Here is a 27,164-nt window from a genome sequence, read left to right on the forward strand (position 1 = left end):
ATGGCCTGCAAAGTCTAAAATGTTGGTTACCTGGCCTTGCATGGGAGAAGCCTGCCAGCCTCTCTTCTGAGCCATTGCATAAAATAACTCAGTTAATACTGATGGTGATCTTGAGAGGCTGGCATTTTTGTTGCCCCCATCTCGCAGATTGGGAAACAGAGACATGGTGAGTCTAAGTAACACACCTTGCGATGCACCATAGGCACTGGCAGAGCTGGGATTATCCTGCAGGTGGTCTGAATCCAGGCCCAGCATCTTCATCATTCTGCTGCGCTCCCAAGCATGAATGCATACGGCAAAAGAATATTCTGTACATTAGAAAGTAGGGTGGGAAATGTGCCCATCCAGGTGCTTCCCAAGCAGAGGACTCTCCACACCAGGGCCTCTGACAGGCAAGGCACCATCCCGCTGCCCTTGTTCCACCAGGAAAGTGTGTGAAATGTGAGTCTGGGTTGTTCAGAAGGGAATAGCTTGAGACCGTAGAGATGTTGATGCAGCCTCACGACCTATGCTGTAAAAATGACGCAGTGCCAGAAATGCATGGGCTCAGAAAATATACCATTCATAGGTTCTTCCTGGGGAAATAATCACTGAAAAGGCACTTCAGAGCTGGGAAAGATGAGCTAAAAATCAGGAACTCAAAATGAGGAAATTGTGGGATGAAAGGCTGCTGAGCATCCCTGGGGGGCCATCTCCAGAAGTCCTATTCAACTTGTTCCAAGGCTCTCGAGGAGAATTTTCATCTCGGCAAACTGTCTCTGATTAAGTATCTTGACTGTTTTGTTCACAGCTGTATTCCCAGGGCCTACAACAGTGCCTGGCGTGTCACCCGCTCAATAGACATTTGTTGTAGAACAACCCGGCGACATCAGTGCACAGTGAATCCCACAGAAGGGATGCTTGGGACTTTCCCAGTGGCCTCACCGGTGCAGCTTTGGGGCGGACAAGCTCCCTATAAACCGCAGTCCCTCATTAAGACTTTCCTTCAGGAAGAGTTTACCAAGTGAAGTCCCAAGCCCAATTAGATGCCACAATTCCGTAGAAGGCAACTAACCTCATGCCAGGAAGTTTGACTATAAAGATATACCTCAGGGTCTCCTGTGGTTGTCTTTCTGTATTGGATAATTTTTACACTTGGTTCTACTTGCCTGTTTCCCTCCCCCTCCTGATATCACTTTATAATGAAAAACAATACAAAAGCACATCTCCAAGTTTAATGTTTTATTATTTCTACAGAAATCCTCCTAGGTGACAGTCTGAGGCTCCTCTTTGGGTCCTGAGCCCAGTAAGGCTGTTCCAGGCTAAGTTGTATCTGCCCGTCCACCTTCACACATTGGATGTTCTAACCCATGAGTACCTCAGAATGTGACCTGATTTGGAAATGGGGCCATTGCAGATGTAAGTGGGCCCGTAATCTTGTCTGGTGTCTTTATGAAGAGGAAATGGCGAGTCAGATGCACTTAGAGGGAGAATGCCCAGTGAACCTGAAGACGAAGATTGAAGAAGATGGCTGGCAAGGCACCAGAAGCCGGGGGAGGGCCACGGCATGGGTTCCTCCTCACCGTGCTCAGAAGATAGGGAGCATCACCTGCCAGCACATTGGGCTCAGACTGCAGCCTTTGGGACAGTGAGGCTAGAAATTTCTACTGTGGGAGCCACTCTGTTGGTGGCACTTTGCAGTACTTAGTTACTACAGCCCCGGCAAGGAGCCTGGAGCGGGTGCTAGGAGACAGGGACGGCAGAAGTAGGAAATCAGACCTGCAGCTGACAGAGTTGGAAATAGGCTGAGAAGGAAAGGGTGAGTGGAGAGTGAGCAGTTAGGATGAAGGCATCGAAGACTCTCGGGGGTTCTGGGATGTGATCTGAAGATGGCCCAGTTGACAACGATGGGGACATGTGGACGGCTTCAAGTTTGCAAGTGCAACTGAGAGACTATATGTCTATTTGTACGGGACAGAGTTTTCTCTGCCTTGTGAGCCACAGAGGAAGCTACGTCCCCTCTCAGGGCAGTGAGTGCCTCTTCCAGGCTGGTCTACGGAGGGGGGCGATGCTCACAGGTCTTCCCAGAAGTGGGGATGGAAAGGCAGGTGCATGTGAGATGGTTGAGGGCTGTGGTCCAGAGCCTGTGCTCTGGACCTGTGGTACAGTGTTGTGACTCCACCGGATGCCCGTCCTTTTGTGGGGAATATCGGGAACATCCAGGACACAGAAGCTGGCACGTGTCTCCCCAAATAGGCTGAAGCCCTGAAAACCCGTTTGCAAAGAAAGTACTTCTCAGACTTGAGTGTGCATTGGCATCCCGGGCTCCGTCTCCTCCCTGACTAGGTTCCACTCTGGAACTTCTGCCCCAGGACATCTGGGTGGGACCTGAGATATTGGCTTTTCTGTCAGGTTCACAGGTGGTGCTGCTTTTCTGGTTTGGGGACCACGTTTGGAGAACCACCGGCAAAGGGGGATGCTCCTTGGGGTAAACTGCCAAGAGCTCTGGTTTCCTGGTGCCTCCTGGAGTCTTCCCATGGGTGGAGAGTGAAACTGGGACCTCCCTGATCTTGCCGGTTTGTAGGGCCACCTGTCTCACCCTCCACTGTAGTCAGAGATCTACAGAAGGGCTTAGGTGCTGCCACGGATGCTGACCTTGACTGCTAACGTTTGCATAGATCTCACAACGTGCTGGGCTCTTCCACAAACATGTCAAGTTCTCGTAACAAACCTCCAAGGCAGGTACCATCATTCCCACCACTCTCCTCTCATTTTATAGCTCAGAGAGGTTAAGTAACTTTCCCGGGGTCACACAGCTGGTAGCTGGGAGAGCTGGGGTATGCTGAGGCAGTCTGGACCCAGAGTCTGCGTTCTCCAGTATTCCACTGTCCCTGCAGAAAAAAAGAGGCAGGAAATGACCGTAGTGATATTGGCCGTGTGACTTGGCCTTTCTTGGCCCTCACTCTCACCTCAGAAAAGGAAATCACTTTTCCTGTCGTAGGTGAAGGAAATACCTTTACATTAAAAAAAAATGCTGTCAGGATTAATTGGTTAACAGCTGTCAAGTTCTTGTATCTCCTTAGAGGGTGGTGGAAGAGGAGGAATAATTATTGTGCTATTTTCTATGCAGACCCTAGTACATTTGGGGGAGTCAGTAAGTGGCTAATGATATTCGTGGTAATTGGCAGTGATTGAAGGGGGGTTTCAGAGGAGAGGCCTTGCTGAGGTGGGGCGGCAGCGGAGAGCCTTATGGTTGATGGTCAGTGGCTGGAGCCCTCCTACTCTTGAGATTGGGGAGCAGCATGTGGCCCAGGGTCGGAGGGAACCCCTTCCAGCAGATTAGCATCCCTGCCTGCTCCATAGCCCCAGAGGGAGAGTGGGGCAGCACTGCTTGTCGGCTGGCCCCAGTTTACAGACCTTGGCCCCCCGAGGGCTGGCCAGTAGAGACCCAGTTAGACCAGTGGTTCTCCAAGTGTGGCCCATGGATCAGCTGCCTCAGTTTCTCTCAGAAACCTGTTAAAAGTGCAAATTCTTGGCCCCACCCCAGACTGCTGGGGGGTGGAATCCAGTGATCCTTCAGGAAGCTTTCTGGGTGATTTCTGATGGGTGCTGCAATGTGAGAAACACTGTTTCAGAAGGAAATAGCCCTGACCTTGGAGTCAGATGCACCAATCTCTGAGTCTTGGTGCAACCACCTGTTGGCTGTGTGGCTTTGGGCATGTCATTGTGAACCTCTCTGGAGATCAAGTTCTTTGTCTATAAAACAAGGGTGGGAGACTCAAGAGGCGGTCTGTAAGGTACGTGCTCTGTTAGCCACATTTTGTTCTCGGATCTCTACGGGTTATGGATGGTCTTAGTCTTCTTGGCTTTGAAATGGGCCGTTTCAACTGCAGAGAACTTTTTTGCCACTCCTTCTCTACCTGCCTGGCTCCCGAATTACGAAGGCCTCAGTGTAGAGTCTGAACTCTACACTGTGTTCTAGGAAGTTGTTGTTTTTCTTTTTATACCGCTCCCCAAATCAAGTCTGGGTTAGATCTCTCTCCATGTCCACACCCACATCCCAGAGCCCCCACATCCTTCTCATGGCTGCTCACTTGTCTGTAACCGGCACCGGGGCAAGGACTATCGTGCTGATGACTGTTTCTCTGGAAAAGGTCCAGCACATCATGCATGTGTAAGTAACATCTGAGGTTAGAACCGATTCCTTCGGTTTATAGACAGCTTGGTTCCAGTGGACTTTGGGAGAAAATGTGTGGAGGGGATAGTCTTCATGCTTGGATCCAGATGGGGGAAACAGAGGCATAGAGAGGTACGAGCGAGCTGACTTAGGGAGGCAGTGGCAGGGAGAATGCATGGAAAAGAAGACCCCAGTGGGAGAGGATTGGAGGGGAGGGTGCTGTAGGGTTGGGGTACAGACCATCTGTAGCATGTCTCTGTGGGGGCAGAGAGGCCCACCTGATGGTGGCATCAGAGAGTGTAATACCCTGACCCAGGCGAGCACGAGGTGGTCAGCCAGTGGAGAGCAAAAGAACGTGATGGCATCTTTTAGCCAGCGTTCCCGGTGAGAGGTCTATCCTGGCACCACCAGGGTAGGCCTTTTGCAGGGCTCAGAGGGGCTCGGAACCTTTATTTAGAGATTTATTTATGACGGACAGGGTTAAGGACCTCCTTGAGAAAGAGATGGACACTCTCTCCAGAAAAAAGGCAGATCTGTTGATCTCGCCTCTCAGCAGGTGCGTGATCAGGTTGCTGTCCGAGTCAGACCCCGTCGTTAGGAGGGGAGGTGGAGGTGTCAGGTGAGGAGAAGGCAGGCTTGAGTCCCGCATGCTTCTCCGAGCCCTGGTATTTTAAAGCTTGGGAAATAATAGCAGTGACCCAATTTAGTAACGTGAAGGCAAGACAGCACTATTTTAACAGGCTTAGTCATCTCTCCGCTTCGCTTCGCTTTTTTTTTTTTTTTCCTCTCCCCTCCACTTCCATTTGTGTCTTTTCCCATTGCAAATATACGAGGGTAATAATCCCGTATTTTCCATGGAGCATGGCAAACATGCTATATATAAGACACAGTTGAACATTCTGTGAGTGTAATTGGAGCATAAATGTAACTAATCAAAATATTATCATGCCAATGGATGTGTGAAGAGTTTGGAGATTTAAAAAATATATATATATATATATATTTTAGTTCCATGTCATTTCAATTTAAGAGATTTAGAGCTGCAGAAGCAAAGGACTCAGCCCAATGACTGTCAGGAACGATTTGGGGTCTGACAATGTTACAGGCAGCCCTGTTGTTCTCTTTACTCTTAATATGGCAGCAGCCTGACAACTGATTTTCTTTTTGTTCTTTCCTCCCACACCTTGCCCCTCTTCCTGCCTGCCCTCTGCTCCCCATGGCACTGGCCCCTAACCCCGGGGAGCTGGAGATCCCTCCTTGCCTCCCAGCCAAGCGCACGCCCCCCTCACGTGCAGGAGCCCAGAGCTAAAGGATGAGCAGGATTTCCTGCATTTGCATCTTGGCTCTGCTACTGGCTGTGTGGCTTTGGGAGAGTTACCTAATCTCTCTGTGCCCCAGTTTCTTCATTTGTATGAGGAAGATGAGAACAGCAGCTAGGCAGAGGGCTGGTATTCGAATTGAATGCACATAAGTAACATGTGAGAGTGTGTGTGTGTTGCTGTTAATTAGTGGGCATGGTATGGATGGAAAGGAGCTCTTGGGGGGACATAAAAATCACTGGGTTTCTCCAGAAGCAGGACCCAAGGTAAAGGGTCTTTCCTTTTCACCCCCACCACCCTGAAGGAGCCTTGATAGAAAATCCAAGCCAGTCCTGACTGCTTGCCCGCCACTGACTAGTTCTGTGACCATACAACTTGGGAACCACAGGCTTTGCTAGCTGCACACGTCTGATGCAGGTGAAGAAATGGAGCGAGAATTCTTGGCTCCCAGAGGCACTGTGTTTCTGAAACAGGTTCACAGGAGAGGGTGGGAGTCCAAAGGGAGAGTGGCATCTGCCCTTCAATTCTGTCTTGACCTTGTCTGAAGAGTTGTGATATTTCCCACCTCAAAGAGCCACTAGAACAAGCCTTATGTCTCCCCTGCCGTCCATGCTGGGTGTTGCAGAGTTCTCACTTGGGTCATGCGTTGGGTTGCGTCGTCTTCCCGGTGATAACACGGATTTTTTCCTGCCGGGATGTTGAGCTACGCTGGGATGCTGGGGGAGGCGAGCCGTGGAGTTGTGGAAGAGGGTAGCCCAGGTCCTGGGGTGTCCTATAGGGTTGTGTTGGGGGGCCTTTCTCATCACAGCATCCTAGTAAGTTCTAGAAGAGGAGCGTTGGGTGGAGGACTTTTGTTTTTGTTTGGGGTATGGAGGGGATGAGAAGTACTTAAGGGGTGGCCCAGGGCTTCCACTGTATTCTGCTTTGTCACCATCTCCTCCCTCTCCCCCTGCTCAGTGTCCTTCTCCTCATCTGTGTTTCTCCTTCGGTACCGCCCCCTCCGCTGCCCTGCCTCTTCCCGGCTGTGTGCTCCTCTGCTTTCTCTTTTCTTTCCTTCCTTCCGCCTCCTCTCCCTCCCTTGCTACTCTTTCTCCCTCCCGCTTCCCCTCTGCTGTCATCATTTTCTCAGGAATGGGGAAGGAGCGCAGGCAGCCCAGGGGCCTGATCTCCGGGCACACATGCCCGTGGACAGACCCCCTTCCAATAGCACCTTCAAACCAAATTGCCTGGGGTTAATTCCGTTTTTAAACGACCTCATCCATACCTACGTGGGTTATCAGATAGTGTTTCTTGGAAACGTGCCTTTAACGCATTTGCATATGAAATGTTTAAACCCCAACTTATTGGTCTGAATGAATGATTACAGAAATGGTTATGACTTGTTCACACAAATTGACTCTGACAAAATGTCCACAATGCTCAGTTCCTTTGAAACTTCAGGAGGTATTTTCCTTTGTTTTAAATAGATATTATATATCCATTAAGCCATAATAAATCCCTCCTCCCCATTTTCTGGTGTATTAGAAAAGAAGGAAATTTCTTTCCTTTTTTAATTTTTTGGATACATGATAATTAGAGTGCTTTCATTGATACTATGGATAAAGTTGAATGATAATATTTGTTATTCTGGCTATTTTAAACTGTTGTGTTTTTGAGTAGCTTTTAGTGATGGTTAGTTTTCCTGATACTGTTGGTGGAAATGTGCGTCTTTTCTATGTTCATTTTCTTACTTTATAGTGCCTTGTGTTTTGGGGTGCTTTTGGTGCCCCCTCCTCTTTATATTGCTACCAGAGAGCTAAACGTCAACATTCTGGACTGCTAAACATAGCCTTGTCCAGAATAGATAGGATCAGCAGCATGGGAATATGTAATCTCTGGGCCTTAGCGAAAGCCAGTGACAGTAAGTGGCATTTAAGTAGTTTAATGAAGGACCCTGGCTGGGCTGGGCTGGGGAGATTTCAGGAGTTAGCATTACCTGAGCAGAAACCCAGAAGCACGGAAGTGTGCTGTGTATTAGTTTCCTGTTGTTGTTATAACAAATCTTGACAACTTCAGGGGCTAAAAGTAACACAGATTTTTTTATTGTATAGTTCAGGAGGGCAGAGATCCTGAATGGTTTGCCCTGGGCAAAAATCAAGGTGTCTGTGGGTCTGTGTTCATTCCCAGAGGCCCTAGGGTAACAATCTGTTTTCTTGCCTTTTCTGGAAAGTTCTTGGAGGCCCTCCTGGATTTCTCGGCTCATGGCTCTCCCTTCATCTTCAATGCCAGTGGCAGAGCCTCTTCCAGTCCCTCCCTGATCTTGCCTCTTCTGTCTCTCTTGCCTGGAGTAATCCACCCCCATTCTGGGGTCCTCTGGTTGGCAACCTGAACTCTGATTCCCCTTTGCCATGTTAAGGTCTCATTTTCACTGGTTCTGGAGGCCAGAACATGGACATCTTTGGGAGGCTGGACGACCACTATGCAGGCAAAACCCCCTCGTCCTCCGTGTTCCTGGCTTTAAAACAGGGATAGCATGGTGCCGCCTCACCGGGGTGCCCAGAGATACATACATCAGTGCCTGGCCTATTCTGCGTTCTCAATAAACATGAGTAATGTTCAACATCAAGGGCACTGGGCCCATGGACCTCTGCTACTGGCCATTTCTTATTAACCTGGACTGAGTCAAGTCCAGTTTTTCACTTAAGAGTCACTGAAAACAGTCACAAAATTAAAAGTTTGATGTGGAGCTTTCATTGTCCCATTTTTCTAGATGAGGCCCAGTGAGTTTTACTGACTTGCTTGTTCCAAGTTGCACAGCTGAGAAACCGCAGCAGCCGCACTGAAAGCCGCCAGCTCTCCCGGCTGCGGCGCCAGCCCTCGCTCCGTGCCATCCCAGCTGCCTTGGCTTGGGGCGGCGCCGGGGTCCCTGCCGCCATCCGCTCCCTGCGCGTCGGTGCTGGCGCTGGGAGCTGGCAGGGCCACCTGTCTGCAGGGATGGCTCTGAGCTCTTGGAGCTCCAGGCCCTCAGCTGCCAGTTGCCTGAGCACACTCATGTAATCTTAATGAACAATGTGCAAAGCCATTAAAAACTCAATTAGGGCTTTCTTTTCACTGCCGACGTGAGGAAAGGCAATCCTGAGGTGCTCATGTGTAAACACAATAGCCGCCATCTGCCACAGAGAAGCGTTTCCCCTCCAAAAAGGGGGTCTGTGTTGCAGACGCATCAATAACGGGGCGCGTATCAAGGCGTTATTATGCACGGAGGGAAAGAATGCAAAATTTATGGCTAGCCAGAGAGTACTTCCTGGTTTAATTCCACAATTTTCGGTGCTATGTATAATAACTATGAGGATACTAATGCTGTTTTATGTTCCTTATCACGTCAGTGGATTTTGGGGGGAAGAAAAGGAGATGGAAAAAGAATATATTTACAGTCTTCCTCTTTCTTGTTTCTGACTGATCTTGGCGCAATGACTGGCTTATTTTTGATCTCCAGGAAACTGACAGCCCCGGGGTGATATTAATTAAGCCAACCTGTTGATCAAAGAGGGCCCCACTGAGCTGCTGGTAGATTAGGGCTCTCATGCCTTAACCATCTCCAAACGGCAGGCCTGGGCTCCACTCAGAGATCCGGCTTCCTTCCTTTACAGAGGATGTGGCCGGATCTCTACAAGGTGCACTATGCTTGCGTGGCTGAATGTTCTGGCTTTCAGTGTCTGGGCCTTTGCACATGCTGTTCCCCTCTTTGAAATGCTATCTTAGATTGCCACCAGACGTACATCCAGGAAAGGAATCCCGATGGGGAAAGAGGAGAGGCTCACCTAGACCCTACTGTGGGGATTTAAGCTGTAAACCTTCTAGGATCTCTTCACATCCAGTGATGTACACTAACCAACTGAGGATATTCCTGGGGAAGGGGTGCTGGGAGAGAGGCAAAACTGGACCATGTGCTGTTAGGATATCCTAGTATACACTCAGTTGTGTCCTGCAGACAGGACAGGGACCTGTTGTAGAGGGTGACTACAGGGCCACAGCGGAGGAGAAAGTTTGTCTCAGAGGGCAATGCCTAGTGGAGTTCAAGGGGCAGTGGCCCTGCATGAGCTGAGCCTGCCCCATGATGGAGGAGCAGAAAACAGACCTTGTAAGTTGGCAGAAGGAACTGTCTCTTGAACCTTACTGACTTTGGGGCCAGAGCAGGTCTGTTGCGTATCCCCGAGGGTGTATCTCAGCAGATAGATGCTGGCAAGGACCCTCCCCTTCCCTGAGAAACCACAGCTGAAAATGAGTGCCCTTGGGGGCTCTAGGCTGGAAGTGCCTCGAGGACTGCAGGCTTGACATTGTTAATTCAGCCGCCAGGGAGCACGTGCCTGGGGGACTCGGAACAACACATGCGGCAACACATGCGGCAACACATGCGGAAGATTGCTGGGAGCTGGAGTTTGTGCCGGGACACGAACAGGGTGGCAAGCTGGCCAGATCCCACCACTGGGGCTTCTCATTCTGCGCTCGCTGGCTGGAGACTTCTGCTGTCTATGCGTTCTTCATACCCTGGCTCCATGTCACCTGTGCCTAGGAGATGCCCTGACCCCCCCCCCCCACCCCGGTCAAGTTCATCACCCTTCTCTCTGTGATGTCATCCCGTCTGTGCTCTACTCCAAAGCTGTCCTTTCGGATGCATGAGGCCAGATCCTGTTTGGTCTGCTGTGATTTGAGGCCTTGTCTCTGCTGCTGCCCTCTCCATAGTGGGCTCTCTCAGGCTGGGCCCCTGAACCCTGGGTCAGTGACTCACGGGCTTCTAGTTCAGAAATGGGAGTCAGGTGCTCCTGCTTTGTGGAACCCAGAACGTGTGTCTGAGTCTTACCCACAGAGCGGGCTGGGAAAGAAGGCATCTGGCCTCTTCTGTTTCTGTGGGGGAAGGGAGGTCCTACTTCAAAGTAGGGGAGTTCCCAAATGCAAGGAGGTAGTTCACATACTGGGTGACCAGACCACCAGGACACTTTCGCTGGGTCATCAGTCTGATTAACCTGGGGTGGGGGTAACCATGCAGACGTCATATGTGGGGAGCAGTGTGTGACTGATGTTCACAGTGGCCAGCAGCCCTGAGGAGTTTCTACTGCTGAAGGGTGGACCTCCCCTACTTGGAACCCTAAAACTTTCTCATTTTTTTTTCTCCAAATTGAGAGCCAAATGAGAGGACCCTGCCTTTCATTTTCATTCATGCCCACTTCCAAGGCTTTGGTGATGAGCAGATTTCATGGTGCAAGGAATCTTCTACACTCATGGGCGAGCACTCATATTCTCCCAGGCTACCTGCAGTCGACAGCCTCCACCAGCCGCTTTAATTGGGCCTTGTGCCTCTGGTCCACTGGCTTGGGAATCCATATGTGTTTATGTTAATATGAGTGTCTGATGACCGAGTAACAGTCCTCCAAAGATGACCATGTCCTTGTCCCTGGAACCTCTGCACGTTACTTTATGGGGCAAAGGGATTTGCAGAAGTGATTCAGTTAAGGATATTGCAACAGGGAGATCATTCTGGATTCTCCTGGTGGACCCAGTGTGTATGAGTCCTTCTGAGAGGGAGGCAGGAAGACCAAAGTCAGAGACAAGAGAGTTGACAGTGGAGCTTGAGGTTGGAGTGAGGTCCTTTCGAAAAGGAGGAAGGGGCCAGGAGCCAGGGCATGTTGGCAGCCTCTAAAGCTGGACAAGGAAATCGAACATCTTCTGAAGCCTCTAGAATGAAAACAGCTCTACCAACACCTTAATTTTAGGCTTCTGACCTACAGAACCATGTAAGAATAAATTTCAAAAGTTCTGTTAAGCCCCTGCACTTGTGGTAATTAGTTATAGCAGTCACAGGTCACCAAACCAGTACCTAAATCTTGTATCCCCTGAGCTTTTACCTGCTTGACTTTTGGGCCTCTGTCTGCTCTCAGAAGGCTCTCCCTTGTCCTGAGTGATGAGATCAGTTGCATTGGATGTTTCATGTTGAGAAGGAACCCTTTCTGGACTCGTTGGGAAGCCCACTCCCACAAGCTGCTTCTTGGAGAGCATCAGCAGGGCTGCTGCTAAGTCCTCTCCCCAGGGCTGCAGTACCCCTGCCCTCCCGCTGGGGGTGCCACCTGCTGATGCTGACTTTTCACCCTGTCACCTTGTGTCACTGGGACTCCAGAGCAGCACTGCTCATTCCTCTGGTTTCACCAAGACATTCCTGAGCAGGACTCCGTCCTGCTGTACCTTTCTGGCCTGCACCCTGCCCTCCTTTGTGGGTAGGTGCACGGGAGCGGTGGGCTGGGCAGTCATAATTTTGTGTCCTTTTTTTTTTTTATGTTTCCAATGATCTTGCCTATTCTCTCTGAGCTGTGCCCCAAAGCACATACCTTTCTGTCTAGTCTAAAGGCTGCGACATGCGTATCAAATCACCCAGATAGACATGAAGGGCCAGAGTGGTGGTGGTGGTCATAGTAGTATTATTATGACCTTGACCCCACCTAGTGCTGGCCACCGAAGACAAGTGATCTTAATGAAGATCTAAGATATTTCTTGCTTTTTCAAGAGTTCATGCTCAGAGTGCGTGATTTTCCTTTTCTTCTTTCTTTCTGCTTCTCTTTACACTAGGACACTGCTCTTAGCAATGTCCCTCCTTGGAGCGTCTTGCGGCTTTGCTTAGTAACTATCATTTTTCATCTTATCCCCTTAAGTAAAGGGACTAGGAGGAAGCAAGGGCTCTGTGGGGGTGCCAGAACAATAACGCTAGCTGCGGAAATCAACGTCACAATTTCAGTGTCTTAATAACCCAGTAACAGTTTATTCCTGGTTTACTTAAAGCCAAAATAAGCATTCCTAATGGGTGAATGGCCTGTTCTCATGATCATGGTCATTCAGGGAACCAGGCTCCTTTGATTGTGTTCCATTTCTCTTGGAATCCTAGGCTTTCAGCTTGCTGGTGCATGAGAAAGACAATGGCACAGTGATTCTCACACCTTAGTGCGCATACAAATCCCTGGGGATCTTGAAAAAAAAAAAAAAAGAACATTTGGATTTAGTAGACCTGGAGTGGGCCCTGAGATGCTGCATTTCTTCCCAACTCCCAGGTGATGCTGATACTGCCAGTTCAAAGACGATCCTTTGAGAGACAAGATAACGGAAAGTGGAGGAATGGGGGTAGGGGTGAGGAGAGGGAGGTAGCTTTTATGAACCAAGCCTAGAAGTGGCACACTTTCCTACTCAGGCTCCCTTGGCTAGAACCCAGTGGCATGGCCCCACCAACCTCTAAGAGGCGGCCATGGAACGTAATCAGCGATGTGCCCTGAACAGCAAAGAGGACCCGTCTGTTCATCAACCTGCAATTTCTCCAAATGGAGGGTAGATGGAGGGCCAAGTACTGTGTCTCACCAGCTTTGTCTCCAGAGAGATGGAGCATCCTTGGCCAACACTGGGGCAGCAAGACAGAGAGCCGCCCTAAACATCTGTGCGTGGCTCTAGGTTATGTGGCTCTGCCTCCCCTGGGAGCCTGCCTCAAAACTGGAGCTGGGATGAAAAGAAGTAGGAGCCTGAGCTGGTGGGAGGGAAACCCTCCCGACTGTGCTGCGGAGTCTAGGCAGCCCGGTGTGGACTGCCGGGAGGACAGGAGCTGAAATGTCCATGGGGCGCCATGGGAGTGTGAATGGAGAGAGCCCGGCACAGCTCGCTTCTCTGGCTGCCTTCTCTTCCCATAGCTGTGCCACACTTCTGCGGCTGGGACAGTCACATTTCTTATGTCTTCCCAGGGAACCTGGAACCCTGTGGAATATAAAGCAGCAGATACAGGCATGGATGCTAGCTCAGTCTTCTTTCTGTACTATTTTCCCCGTGCAGTGGTTCCTTCCTCGCTGCCTCATGGGGGAGGTTATGGTAGCTAAGATACTACATCTGACAAGGGGCATCTCTCCACTTACCGCGTGTTTCTGCCAGGCCATCAACAAGGAGACTTGATTCTCTTGGAAATGTGGAGGGGGAGCTGCTTTCAGTGGCTCTTAGCCTAGGTGGTGGAAAGTTTTCTGACAGGTGAGGTGGCGAACGTCTGAGATCCTAGGTCCCTGTTTCTCTTAGTCCCCTTGCTTCTTGTGGGCTCATTTTGGGGATGGGTCTCCTCAGGGGTCCTCTGTGGCCATCCCTGGAGGATAGCTCTGGCCCTGGGGATCTGGATGGAGTCAGAAGGAGGGAGCCATGACCATTTTGATGCTGAGTGTGCGGGTGCAGAGAATAAAAGGTGGGAAGCCTAATTTGGCCTCAAATCCAAGATACTTTCTCTAATCCAGTTTTGTAAATAATGAAATAGTTTTGAACTCTCTCTCTCTCATGTATCTATATTTTTTAAGGTTTTTATTTATTATTTATTTATGTTTTTTGAGAGAGAGACAGACAAAGGGAGTGGCGCGGCGGGGGGCACTGGGAGAGAGACTCTGAAGCAGGTTCCGTACTGAGCATGGAGCCTGACTCAGGGCTCGATCCCACAACTGAGAGATCACGACCTGAACCAAAATCAAAAGCCGGATGCATGACTGACTGAGCCACCCAGGCACCCCCCTCCCGTATCTGTCCTTAAATTCGTTCAGAACCCAGGGAGGATGGGCTGTGGATGCCTGGTACCTTCTAGAACCCCAGCGAGCAGCAGATTGCCCAGCTCTTCTTAGCTGGCTGCTTTAGTCTTCCGGGTATTAGGGTGAATAAATGAGGCTACATTCTGAAGTGGCTCATCTCGACTGAGGATAAGCAGTCTTAAGGTTTCCTTCCGAATGGAAGATTTTAGTGGTTAAAATAAGATTTCAAAGCAACAGTGTTATTCTAGGTGGTAATATTCATCCCTGGATCCCCTGAGTTTATCTACTGTGTTTTATGATGCAATTTGTTTCCTAGCATCGTAGGGCTCTAAGTTACAGAGTTCGGCCCTCACAGTTGACTGTGGAATTTCCTTAGATGTCTCTTCCATCGTTCAGGTTCTGCTGAGCCACCTGTCATGGCAGGGAACTAACTCACTGTGTCTCCAGGCCATTGTTAGAAGGCCCTTTGAATGGAAATAGGTCTCCTGTGGTTTCTTTCCCCGGTCTGCCTCCGTGGCAAACAGCAGTGAGCTTTTATTCTCCTACTCATGGGTCTGAGCATGGATGGTGGACTGGAACATTGGAGTTGGGCGTGTTGACCGCATGGCTGTGCTCCAGGCTCTGTGGTGGGGATGGCCTGGTCCTTCAGCACTGGCTGAGCTCCCTTCTCCACCATGCATGTCTCCCCTTGATCCCCAGCTGAAAGGGGCAGCTTGCCAGGGCACGTTCTCCTCACCAAAGGTGATGGGAGAGCCAGAGGGCAAGCCCAGCTGGGGGTACATCTGTCACGCCTCTCGGTTCATCCTGTTGAGGTCCTGTTGACCAAAGCAAGTGCAGTCCAACGTCAAGAGATGGAGACACGCCCTCTGCCTCTTCGGGGAGGCCCAGGACATGGACCGGGGAAGGTTGAAGAACTAGAAACAGCCATCAAATCTGTCAAAGCAACTCCAACGACGCTCGTTTCCTTTCTTTGGGCAGGCAACCTACTTAATGCTTGAAAAACGGTAGTCATGTTTGCTGTAGAGTGATAGTGTAAACGCTGAGTTGAAGAGAATCTGGGGTTCCTCCATCCCTTCCTGGCTGAGTGGCCAAGGCAAGCCATTCAGTCTTTAAAGAAAATGAAAATCCTCTACCTCCCAGGGTCATTCTGAAGATTAAACTGAAAATAGTATATTAAAAAGACACCTAGCGTCACACTGGTACTCCTTAAGTGCTTAGTAAGTGTTACTTACCGTCCATTCCAGGCCGACCATCTTCCAGCTGGTTCTCACATTTCGCCAGAGTCTTCCTTGCTTACTTGAATATATTCTACTTTTTATATGTCCTCCTATGATACATAAACTCATGCCCTGTGCTGAATGCGGTATTAATGGATAGTTTGGAATTACTCCTCAGCCTGAGTGCAAGGGTCCTTGTGGAATATGTTGGAACGATACCTCCTTATTACAGAGGATCTGCTTCTGAGACAACCCAAGTCCGCGTGAGCTTATATGTCACATTTTACCCTTAGAGGCTGCAGTTAGCTGTACTCCTGGAGTTTTGTTCTATGTTTCCTTTAGGACCTGCTGGATAGAATGCTTCTTCTGTAAATGTTTATAGACTGTCTACTTTGTAGAAATACTAGTACATGTTGCTGTCCCTTAATTTCAATTTTGATTTTTTTTTAAAGATTTTCTTTTTTTAATTTTGGAGAGAGAAATAAAAACAAAAAGGCACGAGTGGGAGAAGGGCAGAGGAAGAGAGAGAATCCCAAGCCAACTCTGTGCCGAGCAGGCAGCCAGATGTGGGCTCAACCCTAGGAACCTGAGATTATGACTTGAGCTGAAATCAAGAGTTGAATGCTTAACTGACTGAGCCACCCAGGCACCCTGATCTCTTAATTTTTAAACTGCCTGTTGAGCAGGTTTTAGAATTCCTACTCTTTCTTCTTCTGTAACTGGGATGTGGCTTCCTCAGGATCAGCTGGGCCCTCGTAGAGTGACTTGATTTCCGACCCCCATGTTGATGGATATGACTGATTATCAGAAGGATTTTCTTTCTTTCTTTGTCTCTATTTTCCATCCCATTTGTGCCTCTCCAGGCTCCTTCATGATGGTGAACAGCTCTGGGAGGGCCTCTGGCCAGAAGGCCCACCTTCTCCTGCCGACCCTGAAGGAGAATGACACCCACTGTATCGATTTCCATTACTACTTCTCCAGCCGCGACAGGTCCAGCCCGGGAGCCTTGAATGTCTATGTGAAGGTGAACGGCGGGCCGCAGGGGAACCCTGTCTGGAACGTGTCTGGGGTCGTCACCGAGGGCTGGGTGAAGGCAGAGCTTGCCATCAGCACCTTCTGGCCACATTTCTACCAGGTATGGTGTTCTTTGGTTTGATTTTTTTTTTTAAAAAAGTGATCCTAAATCTATAGACCTCTTGCCCTACCTAGAGTTTGTTAGTCAAGAAAGGACTTCATTTACTTACTCACCATGCATCTTGTGTTTACTGAGCCTCTCCTGGCCAGACCTGTGGGCGCAGAGATGGTCCAGCATGGCCCTTGCCTCCCTGGAGATCCTGCTCAGGAAGAGGAGACCCTCAATAAACACCCAGTTACTGTACAGTGGGACACAGCGGGCTCCACAGGATGCTGGGGGAACAGAGGCATTGACGCCTTTTACAAACTAATTGCTTACAACAGCCTGATGGGTGAAGTACTATTGTTAATTCCTGTTTTATGGATGAGAAATGTGAGGTTCTGAGAGCTGGGATAACTAGTCAAAAGATCACCACTCCCTCCCAGAGGAAGAGGGTATTTGGGGGAAGGCAATTAGGAAGGCTTCCAGGCAGAGGTGGCAGCTAGGCTAAGTCTTGAAGGATGAGTAAGTGATTATTGAGCAAGGAGGGAAAAGGCATGTGATTTGTCAGGGCTAGTGCATGCCAGGGGCTGGAGGAGCAAGGGAGAGAGTTTTTGCAGAGTTTGGAAGCTGCCGCTTGTTTAAGGCTGAGACACAAAGGAGGTACGCAGGTGCCTAAGTTTGCCGAGGTGAGTAGGTTGTGGCTGGCTTTGAATGCCAGGCCACGGAGAGGAAGTGTGAGCCCTCCCCGAGAGCAGTGCTCCTCAAACTGTTGGGAAAGACCAGTGTTTTCCATTCAACTCCTTGTGGACCAGCACTTTCATAACTGTAGTAAAAATGTCTCAGTAATGCCACCTCCGTGCCCTGGCTTCTAAACACGTCTCCCACTTGGCCGCCTTCTCTCCGTGTGGATGGAGAACACACGCGGCACAAGCTGTAGTCAGTCCCCGGAGGGCGCCCAGGGAAGCCCAGCTGCGGGCCCACTTGGCCTGGGACTCTTGAAAGCTTTTCTTTTTTAAAAACCGCTTTATGTATTTATGTACGTTTCAGAGAATTTACCCATGTAAGTGTGCAATCCGGTGATTTTTAGTAAATCTACAAAGTCGTGCAATCAGAGCCATCGGCCAGTTTTAGAACATTCTCATCATCCCAATAAATCCTTTTTGCCTATTTTGCAGTTATTGCCATGCCTACTATTGAAAGGGTTTAAGTCAGGAGGTGACATAGTCAGACGTGCATTTGGGGGATATTTCCCTAGAGTCTGTCTCAGCTTTGTGGCAAGAAAGTGGACCGGAGGCTGGCAAGGTTAGTGGTGGGAACTTCTGAGACATCCTTCAGTTTAGCGTCTGTGGATTGGGTTCAACAGGGGGACTGTGCAGGCAGCCACAGATAATATATAAACGAGTGGAAGCATGCAGCTGTGTTCCAATAAAACTTTATATATAAAAACAAGAGGTGGGCCAGATTTGACCTCCAGGCCATTGTTTACTGAACCTTGAAGTAAGTAGTAAAACTGAGGTCTAGAGATGGGTACTGAAGTCCAAGAGCACACAGCAAATCATTGGGAAAGCTGAGACGAGAACCCGGATGCCTAAACCCAAGACTTCCCCTCCATATAACTGAGTATAAATAAAGTAAGTGTGTCTGTAAGTCCATGGATACCCCCAGTGAAGCCATAGGGCTCCAGTTAGAAAACCCCTATCTAGGGCCTGACGCAAAAGGATTATAGGATAGGGACACAGGTACACATGTAATGAGCAGGAAAAGTCATCCAGGACAGGGACAGTGTCAGTGTTGGCCCTGGTCTTTGAAGGGATACAGAGGGGAAAGAGGACATCTCTTGGGCATCCCCTTTGTCCCAGATCTGTGGTAACCTTATTGCCTTTCATTGACCTGCGTAGTAACTCCTTGTGTTGGAGAGCAACATGTCTTGTGTTCTAGAATAGGGCATGCCCTCGGTAGACTGGATGTTCCCATAATCCTCCCTAGGTCCTCTGGCACCAAGCTCAGTTTTCTGCTTTGGGGGGGAAAAAAAGCACATTATAAGAATCTTCCACTCACTAGCCGTGTAATGTTGGATGTGTCCTGTCATCATTCTGAATCAGTTCCCACATTTGTAAAATGGAGAAGGAAATAGGTATGGTGAAGAGTTCTGCAGACTGAAGGAGATAGCATATGTATTAACCAATGTGTCAGGCTGGTGGCGGGCCTCAGCGACTGTTGGAAGAAAGGGAGGAGGAACAGAGGGAGGAACAGGAGATAGCGGAAGGGAGAAGGATGTCTTCGGTGAAGAAATCCCCACCGTGATTGAGCTGTCCTCTGTAAGTTCTGTATCCTTCCCTGTGATGAGCAGCCTCATCTGGGAGAATTTTCCGATTCCTAACTTGTTGGGCCCTTCCAACATCATTCCATTACATTGTATCCTCTGCTCTGAGCTGGTGGGGAGAAAGCCACTAATGTACTAAAAGTAACAGTTTAGGACAGAAACTTCTCTCTTTCTGTGACACACACACACACACACACACACACACAGCCACTAGTGCATAGTCTGTGGCCACACACCCAGGGGGGCACACACAGGTGCACCTGCACGCTCCAGGAGTCACTACCCACGCATACATCGGGGGGGGGGGACAGAAGAAGGGACATCGGGGGGGACAGAAGAAGGGACTGTCAGGAGAGTCAAAGACGCTTGCAGAGCGGTTTTGAAAATTCATCAGCCCCTGAGCTCTGGTCCTGTATGTATGATTCTGTGGACTAAACACAGTTTCAGTTTTCAGCCGTGCTGGGACGCAGATCCTGTTGGCTTATGTATTCATTTATTAAAGTCATATTTCATAGTTCCAAAATTGACTTTTAGTTCCATAACGAGCAGGGAAATTTCATCTCTCCTATTAGGGTTTCTGTGGCACCAGGGTCTCAGCAGGGCCGGGGATGAATGGCCCCTGACCGTATACCCCCACACCTGCCTCCTCCCGGAAGAGCAGGGCCTTATTAAAACCGCTTAAGCTCTGCTTTAGATCTGGGCCCTCTTGCAGGTGATATTAAGTCTGTTTTATGTTTTTAATGATTCTGAACTGTTCTGTCCCAAGATTTAGGAAAAAACAAGAGGAGTTCTCACTGGTTTGCGGCCACCTGTTTACTCCGTGTTCCAGCACCTGCCTGGTTGAAGTTGCCCTTTATTTAGTGCTTGTAATTTCTATGTAGACCCATGAAATCTAGGGCCTGCCAGGCTTGGATTCCACGAGGCTTGAGGTCCCGTCCTTTTCTCAAGGATGGGGCACTAGCTTCCAGCACTCTGGAGGCTTAGTGATTCCCGTGTAATTTAGGGGGGGTGCATCTCACACCCTTCACATCCCCCCATCTCCTCTCTTTCACCTCCCCTTTCTGCTGAGCAGCGAGCTCTCCTCATTGTATTCCGGCCTCCTGGGGCTAGGGTAGGGGAGAGGCACTCTTGATTTCACCCTGAGCAATCCCTCTCCATGGAAATACGTAGTCCTCTTCCTAAGAGAGGTGCTGGCGAGCCAACATTTTTCTCTCTTTGGAGAAGACGTTTGCAGCCCTTCAGACTTTGGCTGTACAGATTCTCTGCTCAAGGACTACAGAAGGTGAGGAAAGAGTACCCACTCCTCTAAACCGTGTCCTGACCTATCCGTTCCGTCCCCCGACATGCATACAAGCTGCTTTTTGGAGAGGTTGAGGGTGACTCATCTCTGAGCCTCTCTTGGGAAAAAATAATTCCTGACTTCATTCATGCTCATGCCTGGGGAGAGGTTTGTGCCCCTCCGTGCAAGCATTAGGAGGTCTCTAAGGTTCTACAGGCTGGGCACTTGTAGCTGATCCGAGGTCCATGTGGTGGCCTTCGGGTTGAAGAATGTCCTGCAGAGCTGGTAGCTTTCCTTGCCTAGGCCTTCTGTCCCATCCCCATCCTGTCTGGGCCCTTACCTCCTTATACTGACCTGGAGTATCCCTGGGTGTTGGCACGGGCTACTTCTGCCCTCCCTGCCCTGCCTGCCGCCTGTAACCAGCACTCTAGTAGCCTCTACAATTCTCTACCCACCTTGGTGCCAGCCTCATCGAGAGAGTTCGGTGTTGGGGGGACCCGCCTCAGCAGGTGAGTCCAGGCAGGCCTTCTTCCTTTCCTTTCCCTTCTGGCCCTATTTCTCATACATCCACTCTTGTGTCTCTGTTGTGGATGCCTCACTCCCCAGGCATTGAGGGCTCTATCTCATGGCAGCTTGCATGATTTTTATTAAAAAAAATAAAATAAAATAAAAAAATCTAGTTCTGGAGTGGCAAACCCAAGACAAGGCCCTCTTGGCTCCTGCGTGCTTTGTGAGCATTTTGCTGTGAGTGATCTGGCAGTGAAGGGGAGGACTTGTTCCAGTTCTGTCCCGGGAAGTACTGTATTCTCAGCTGTATCCCCAGCCTGCCCTGTGGTAGAAATGTTCCGTGGACCCTAGTTCTAGGATCTTAGGAGTCTGGAGAGTTCATCAAGGAATTTGTGGGCTGCCATGGTCTTTTTCTCTGTGCCTCTGTACTTACTCCCCATCACCGTTCCCATCTTCCTTGGTTCCTGCCAGCACATGTGGCTCTTTATTTCCATGTAACCCCATGTAGACCCAAAGTCTAGCCTGGGCCAGTTTCTGACCGTGGGGGCTCCTATCAAAGACTCCGTTGAGTGTAGGAATTTCAGTGGAAGCTTGAGGTGGAGACTAGATTGGGTGGTTATGTTGGGTGGTCCATTAGCTTCTTCCTTTCCCCAGACCTAGCATCGTTCCCTGGGATTGCTCCTCTTACTGTCCATCCCTCTACCCAGACTAAGAACAACAATAATAGTAACATTTATCAATATCTTACCATGTATATTGCAAACCCTTTACAGTTCTTTCCCTTGTTTCTTATGGCATATGTTTCTCCCATGTTTGAGAAACCCAAGTCTAACCGACCCCGAGACTTCACACACACACACACACACACACACACACACACACACATACTCAAGAGGAATTCTGATAAGTGGAAGATTCTCTATCTCATTCTAGAATTGTTATTTCTGCAGAGGAAGGGAGAGAGAACAGTGAACAAATGTGTTTTCCTCTTACCCATCCTCCCATGACCAGCCTTGCGTCCATTAATGGAAACCTTGTTAATAATTACGATACGGGTTAGACACTGGGTCATGATTGCGAGAAACAGTCCGAATGTTAGCAGAGTTTAAGTTGTCCTTTGATTAACTGGAAAAAAAAATAGAATTCTGCTTGACCAAGTGTTTTGGTTAAATGAGAATTGGACTGCTTTCCACTGAAGCCCAGTAATGGGTATGGCGGTGCACTATGTGCTGGGAGCCCCGGCCCTCAGCTCTCAGTCTACCTCTGGCTCTGCCTTTGAGCTTTGGTAACACAGCTGGCCCCATGTTTTAGGACTTTTGAGAGACTGGATTAAGACCGTGAAATAAATGGTAAATCTGGCCAACCTTTATTATTGTGGTTATATTTCAGCTTTTATTATTTTTATTATCGTTCAGCCTCAGTTGATGAAGTGTCCTTTCTGATCAATACCAATCCCTCACTGCAGTCCTAACCCCAGTTCACTCCTTCTAGAAGCTTGTTTCATTGATCCCCTCATCCCCTTGCGTGCTATCCTATTTCCTTGATTCATTTCTCTCAACTTGCCATTTGGCTTTAAATTTTGTTTCAGACTTCTGTTAACATACAGAACATACTTTGAAATCATAGTTATTATGGAAGGCATTACATATTTAAGAAATACATTTCAATTTTAAGATATTTATTTTTAAGCTTTTGTCATTAACTTTTCGCCTTAGAAAACATAGAAAATACATAGGCCCAAACGTATACAGTTTGTTCTTTAAGAGACTTTTTGAAGTTAATCTTCAACCTATAATCTGACATTTGAATTAAATAATATGTGTTTAGTAAAGGCATTTTTATTCATATTCATTATTATTTATGTCATCTTATTATTCATATATTCATAAGATATAAGCACATACTTCTAATTCTTTTTTTCTATTTGGCCTGAGTCTAAGATACGAATTAAAGTTTTCAAATTTTGTTTTTATTCCTCTTCATTTTCTCTTTTTAAATCTATTAACTTATGCATTTAAAGAATGACATTTTAATTCACTTAATTTTTTTTTCCAGTTTAAATTATACTTTGACACTTTTACATTATTTTTACAACAACTGTTTTCTGTTTATTTGCATTTTTCCATTATGCATTTATTCAACTTGTTACTTTTAAGTTAACTGGATCATTTTGCTTATCTTGTAGTGTACAATTAAATTTTGTTTATTTAGACAGTCTGAGACCTTTTCTCTATTTTAACCCATTTATATTTATTGTCACAACAGAAATGTTTTTTCTTTTGTCATTTTTTATTACACAGTTTGAATGCTTTCTTGTTTTTAAATGTGTTTTCTGTGTTCTATTTTATTTTTTTACCCTATGGCCTTTGCTTTTGTTTTTCTTTCAGTTATTGAAAAATGTAAGTAGATACTTAATTTTTTTATAGTAATGTCTTTGGTTGACTTACTTCTTTGCAGGCTATAGCATTTATCCTTTATTTATCCTTTATTTCTGCTGACTTTCCCCCACTCCCTACACATTTTTGTTTCTCTGTCTCTGAAGGACCCTGTTACCTTAGTAAACTCGTCTTCCAGGGTGGTTGTCATACTAGAGTCGGTTGCTGTATGTTTGGTGTAACTGTCATTCCTAAGTAATCTTCCACAATCCTCAGGCAGCCATATGTGGCCTTAATGATAGATCTTACCACCCAAGTATGTTGCCTCTTGGCAACCATCACCAGCCTCTCTACCAGGTCCCTGCTCTCTCATTATAGATGTTTGAGCTCTGGGCCCCCCCTGAGAACAGTGGCCTCTAAATCCATTAACCTGGAGTGACCACATGGGCCACAAAAAGTTTCCATTTGAAGGTTTTCCTCTTGGTCTCATCATCCGTCTTACATTCTGTCCACAGGCTTGAAGTGAGGAGTGAAAGATAGGAGAGAGAAGGGTCCATTGTATAGGCTGACAAGGTTAAAGATGAAGAACAATGGAGATTTGAACCAGAGCTGTTGGACTGGAATTGAACTGACTTTGACTTACAAAATAGTTGCTTCGTATGGTTCAACTTAATAGCAAAAATGGAAAGACATGGCCAGATTTAGAAATACTAAGAAGCAAAAAGAAAATGAGAAGCAAGGCAGAAGGAGAAGCCCCAGTAGATGCCCAAATCGTAGTCTTCAGTGACTGGACAGGTCATAGGATAACCCACTGAGGCCCATATTTAGGAAGGACAATGGGGCTGTAGGGGAGACAACTTGATAGAGATGCTGTTTAGATCTGTTGCATACAGATTGTGTTTGAGGCATCTGTGTATAATGTCTGCATGAAATGCAGATCTCTTATTGGGGGAGACTACTGTTCAGTGAAAATTATGGAGTAGTGCTGGACTTGGGATTGCCAGTGAATTGCCAGTCATTGGAGGAAGAGTGTGCTCAGTAAAAACATGAATAGAGGAACCTCACATTTGAGGGGTAAATTTAGGAGGACAAGTGCTTACAAAGAAACCTATGGCAGTATAGTCCCAGATCTGTGCGAAAAGCCATGAGAGTGAAGTGTCATTTGAGCCTAAACAAGAGTGATCCAGAAAGGGAGAAGCTACAAGCATTGATAATTATAGGAAAATGGTCAAGTATTAATAATAATTATTAGCAAACATTGAGGTTCTACCATGTGCCATATGTTGTTCCAAATACGTATTAACTCTAATCTGAAAAATTATTTAAGGAAGTGGGCACTGTAATTACAGATGAGGAAACTGAGGCACAGAGCAGGAAGATAACTTGCCCAGAGTCACATGGTAGTGAGTGGTGTAGCCAGGACCAGAACCCAGGCATTCTGATCCACAGCCCAACCACAACACTGTCTTCCTTCTTAAGATAAGGATTGAATACTATCTGTTGGATTTAGCAACTATGAAGTTATTGGTATTTGCCATGAAAGCAGTTCTGGGGGAAGTGTTGGGGACAAAGTCCAGATGATAGTAGTGGGGGCAGGGGTGGGGTGGGGAGTTTTGCAATGGGAAGTAAGGGAGTGTTGAGAGTGAGTGTAGATAAAACCGTTGAGAATACCACATGTGATTGAAACACCGCTAGACTGTGCCAGAGCAGAACCTGCCACCCAAGGGTAGCTTTTAAAGAATAAGAGAAGCCCCAGCATTTACAGGTGCCAAAATCAGGGATAAAAGAGTTCAGAGACACAGGTAAAGAGTCAGAACCAGGAAGGACCAAGAAGCTGGAACATGCAGCAGAGGTGGGAAGTGTCGAGCATGGGCATGCCTTGAGGAGAGGAGGCAATGGTTGGTGTTTGGTAACCCGAGGTGTTCTCTAACCTCTGACTGATGGGCAAGAAGTTAGAACTCAGCCCATCTCCTGTCCCTTTACCTGTTGAAGACGTGCTGTGGGTGTCTGCTGGGACTGGGTGGGTGATATTGAAGTGGAATATTTGTGTGAGGCATGGAAGTAGAGAAGGCAGGTTTGCAATAGACTTGTCAATGTTGGAACGAGGGGGTGAAAGAATTGGGGCTTTGAGATCAATGGGAATGGTTAGCCAACATGGCGGGGCCACCCTGGGCTTGCTGAGAATACAGGAGGTCTAGGCCATCACATAGACTCTGGGAAGCATGAGATCCAGGGTACGACATGAGCAGCGGGAGCAGGTTTAAAAAGAGTGAGGGGCAGGAGGCTGGGTCAGAATACTCGTGGATGAAACTTCTGGTTTCTGGAATGGATAAGGATGCGGATGTGGCTGAAGCTGGTTGGGAGATAAAGACCACGGGATTTGGGAGGTCAAGGTGTCTATATAGGTAGTCACATCTCCTAGGCAAAGTTAGACAGTGGGTGGCAAGGAAAGTGGTTAACTGAGTTTTAAAAGCTATACTGAATTACACTGCTTGGGTGAGAGTCAGAATGGAGAATTCAAAGGACTTGTTGCCTTTGGATTCCTGGATACCAACATTTGCGCCTGGGGCTTATCTTCAAGAGGTGTTATTAAGAAATTCAGATGGGAGAGAGACAAACCAAGAAATAGACTCTTAACTACAGAGAACAAACTGTTGGGGGTAGGAGGGGGGTTGTGGGGGACACGAGACAAATAGGAGCCGGGGGTCGAGGAGTGACCTTGCTGTGAGGAGCACTGCATGTGATGTGGAAGTGTTGAATCACTAGGTTGTACATCTGAAACTACTATAACCCTGAATGTTAACTGTATTAGAATTAAAATTAAAGAAATTCAGATGGACTATATTCCTGGGGGTTGTAGAATCAAATCAGAGTAAACTCTTCTCAGCTTATGGTAGCTTCCAAGGTAAGCTCCTCTGTCACACGTCATAAGAAATTTGGGGTATTAGGAAGGAATTCTCCTCTGTGCTACACTTGAAACAACAATGAAAAAGGTGCAGATCGGGGTTTCAGGCCATGTTTGGGTTGTTTTTCTGCATTCAAGCGTTATTTCTGAAATCCATTAAAAATGTTCCATGTGGCTGACTCTTGTTTTGCTGGGCATTGGATTGTGGCTTTTTTTTTTTTTTTTTTAACTTTGTTTTGAAAATCCGAGTCCATTGCCAGCGTAGCGTACAAGGCTAATAGAAGACCTCTCTGGGAGGTTGTGGTGGGAAGCTGAAACACAGAGGGTTTGGGGGCTGGGCAGCTTCCTGTGATGCCTACAACCACTTCTGTGAAACTGACTCCCGCCCTGTGTGTTACAGGTGATATTTGAATCCGTCTCTCTGAAGGGTCATCCGGGGTACATCGCGGTGGATGAGATCCGGGTCCTTGCGCATCCATGCAGTAAGTCTGTTCCCTCCTCCTCACTCAGCCTCCCTCCATGCCAGACCGGGGAGTTTGGAGCCTGCAGTCCCCACTATTCAGTCAGCTTACAACCATCTCTGGCTCTCTCTCTCTCTCTCTTTCTCTTTTTTAATCCTTCAGAAATGCTTACATACTCAATGCAATCAGTCCTGAATAAATTCGTAATTTCACTGGCCTGTTCAACAGGCAGCACCTCCAGGAATTTGCAGAGAGTGGCAAAACGTCTTCGTTTGAATCTCTCTCCGTCATTAAGGGAGTCTGAAGTCCTGATTGTTTATTAGTGGGATTCAGACCACTGAAGTGGAAGAATTAGAGGGCTTTGGATAGAATCTTGTGCAATTGTCTTAAAAAAAGAACACCACCAAAACACGGAGCAAATTAGTACACTGTTCACTCACAGGGAAAAGTACCCCAAAGCTATTAATTCTTTAAAAGTAATTTTAAATACACTCATCAGCCCTGCGTAGGCATCAAGAGAGATTTCTCATAGCGGTTAGTACTTAAGGTCCAGGGTCAAGAGTTCTAGAAGCCATACCGCTCCTTTGTGCCCATCCAGTCTCTCTCTTGAAGTTCTCTGTCTTTGCTGTGTTTTGTCTCAGATGCGTCAACATGTTTGTGCAAGGACATCTGGTTCACAGTTTCACGAAATCCTAGAGGGGCATTGGATGGCATCTTACCTAGTGACATTTGGTTGCGGGGGGGCGGACTAGAGTCAAAGGGATATATGCATAGGGATGATGACAGCCCAGGGCTAGCTAGGTTTCCAGCTAGAATTATTTATTAGAATCCTGCATATTAGAGAGTCCCATTAATTTCTTGGTAGCCAGGAGGTTCTGGGTAACTCCTGGGGGGCTTGCCCTACTCCTTCCTTGTAGCCACGAGTCATGCTATCGTCTGCGTGC

The 27,164-nt window shown here is 47.8% G+C and overlaps 1 protein-coding gene across 12 annotated transcripts in view; it reads left to right on the plus strand.

Moving 5' to 3' along the window:
• The window catches only part of PTPRT (protein tyrosine phosphatase receptor type T), a 1,056,651-nt gene that overhangs the window by 326,105 nt on the left and 703,382 nt on the right, over positions 1 to 27,164 (plus strand). For all 12 annotated transcript variants that reach the window (XM_045082202.1, XM_045082207.1, XM_045082203.1 and 9 more), the window contains exons 3-4: positions 16,117 to 16,388; positions 26,160 to 26,241. In XM_045082202.1, coding sequence (XP_044938137.1) covers positions 16,117 to 16,388; positions 26,160 to 26,241 — 354 coding nt within the window. The remainder of the gene's footprint in view (positions 1 to 16,116; positions 16,389 to 26,159; positions 26,242 to 27,164) is intronic.

The sequence above is a fragment of the Mustela putorius genome, unplaced genomic scaffold (assembly GCF_011764305.1).
Source record: "Mustela putorius furo isolate JIRA1106 unplaced genomic scaffold, ASM1176430v1.1 tig00000592_pilon_pilon_pilon, whole genome shotgun sequence".
Lineage (NCBI taxonomy): Eukaryota > Metazoa > Chordata > Mammalia > Carnivora > Mustelidae > Mustela > Mustela putorius.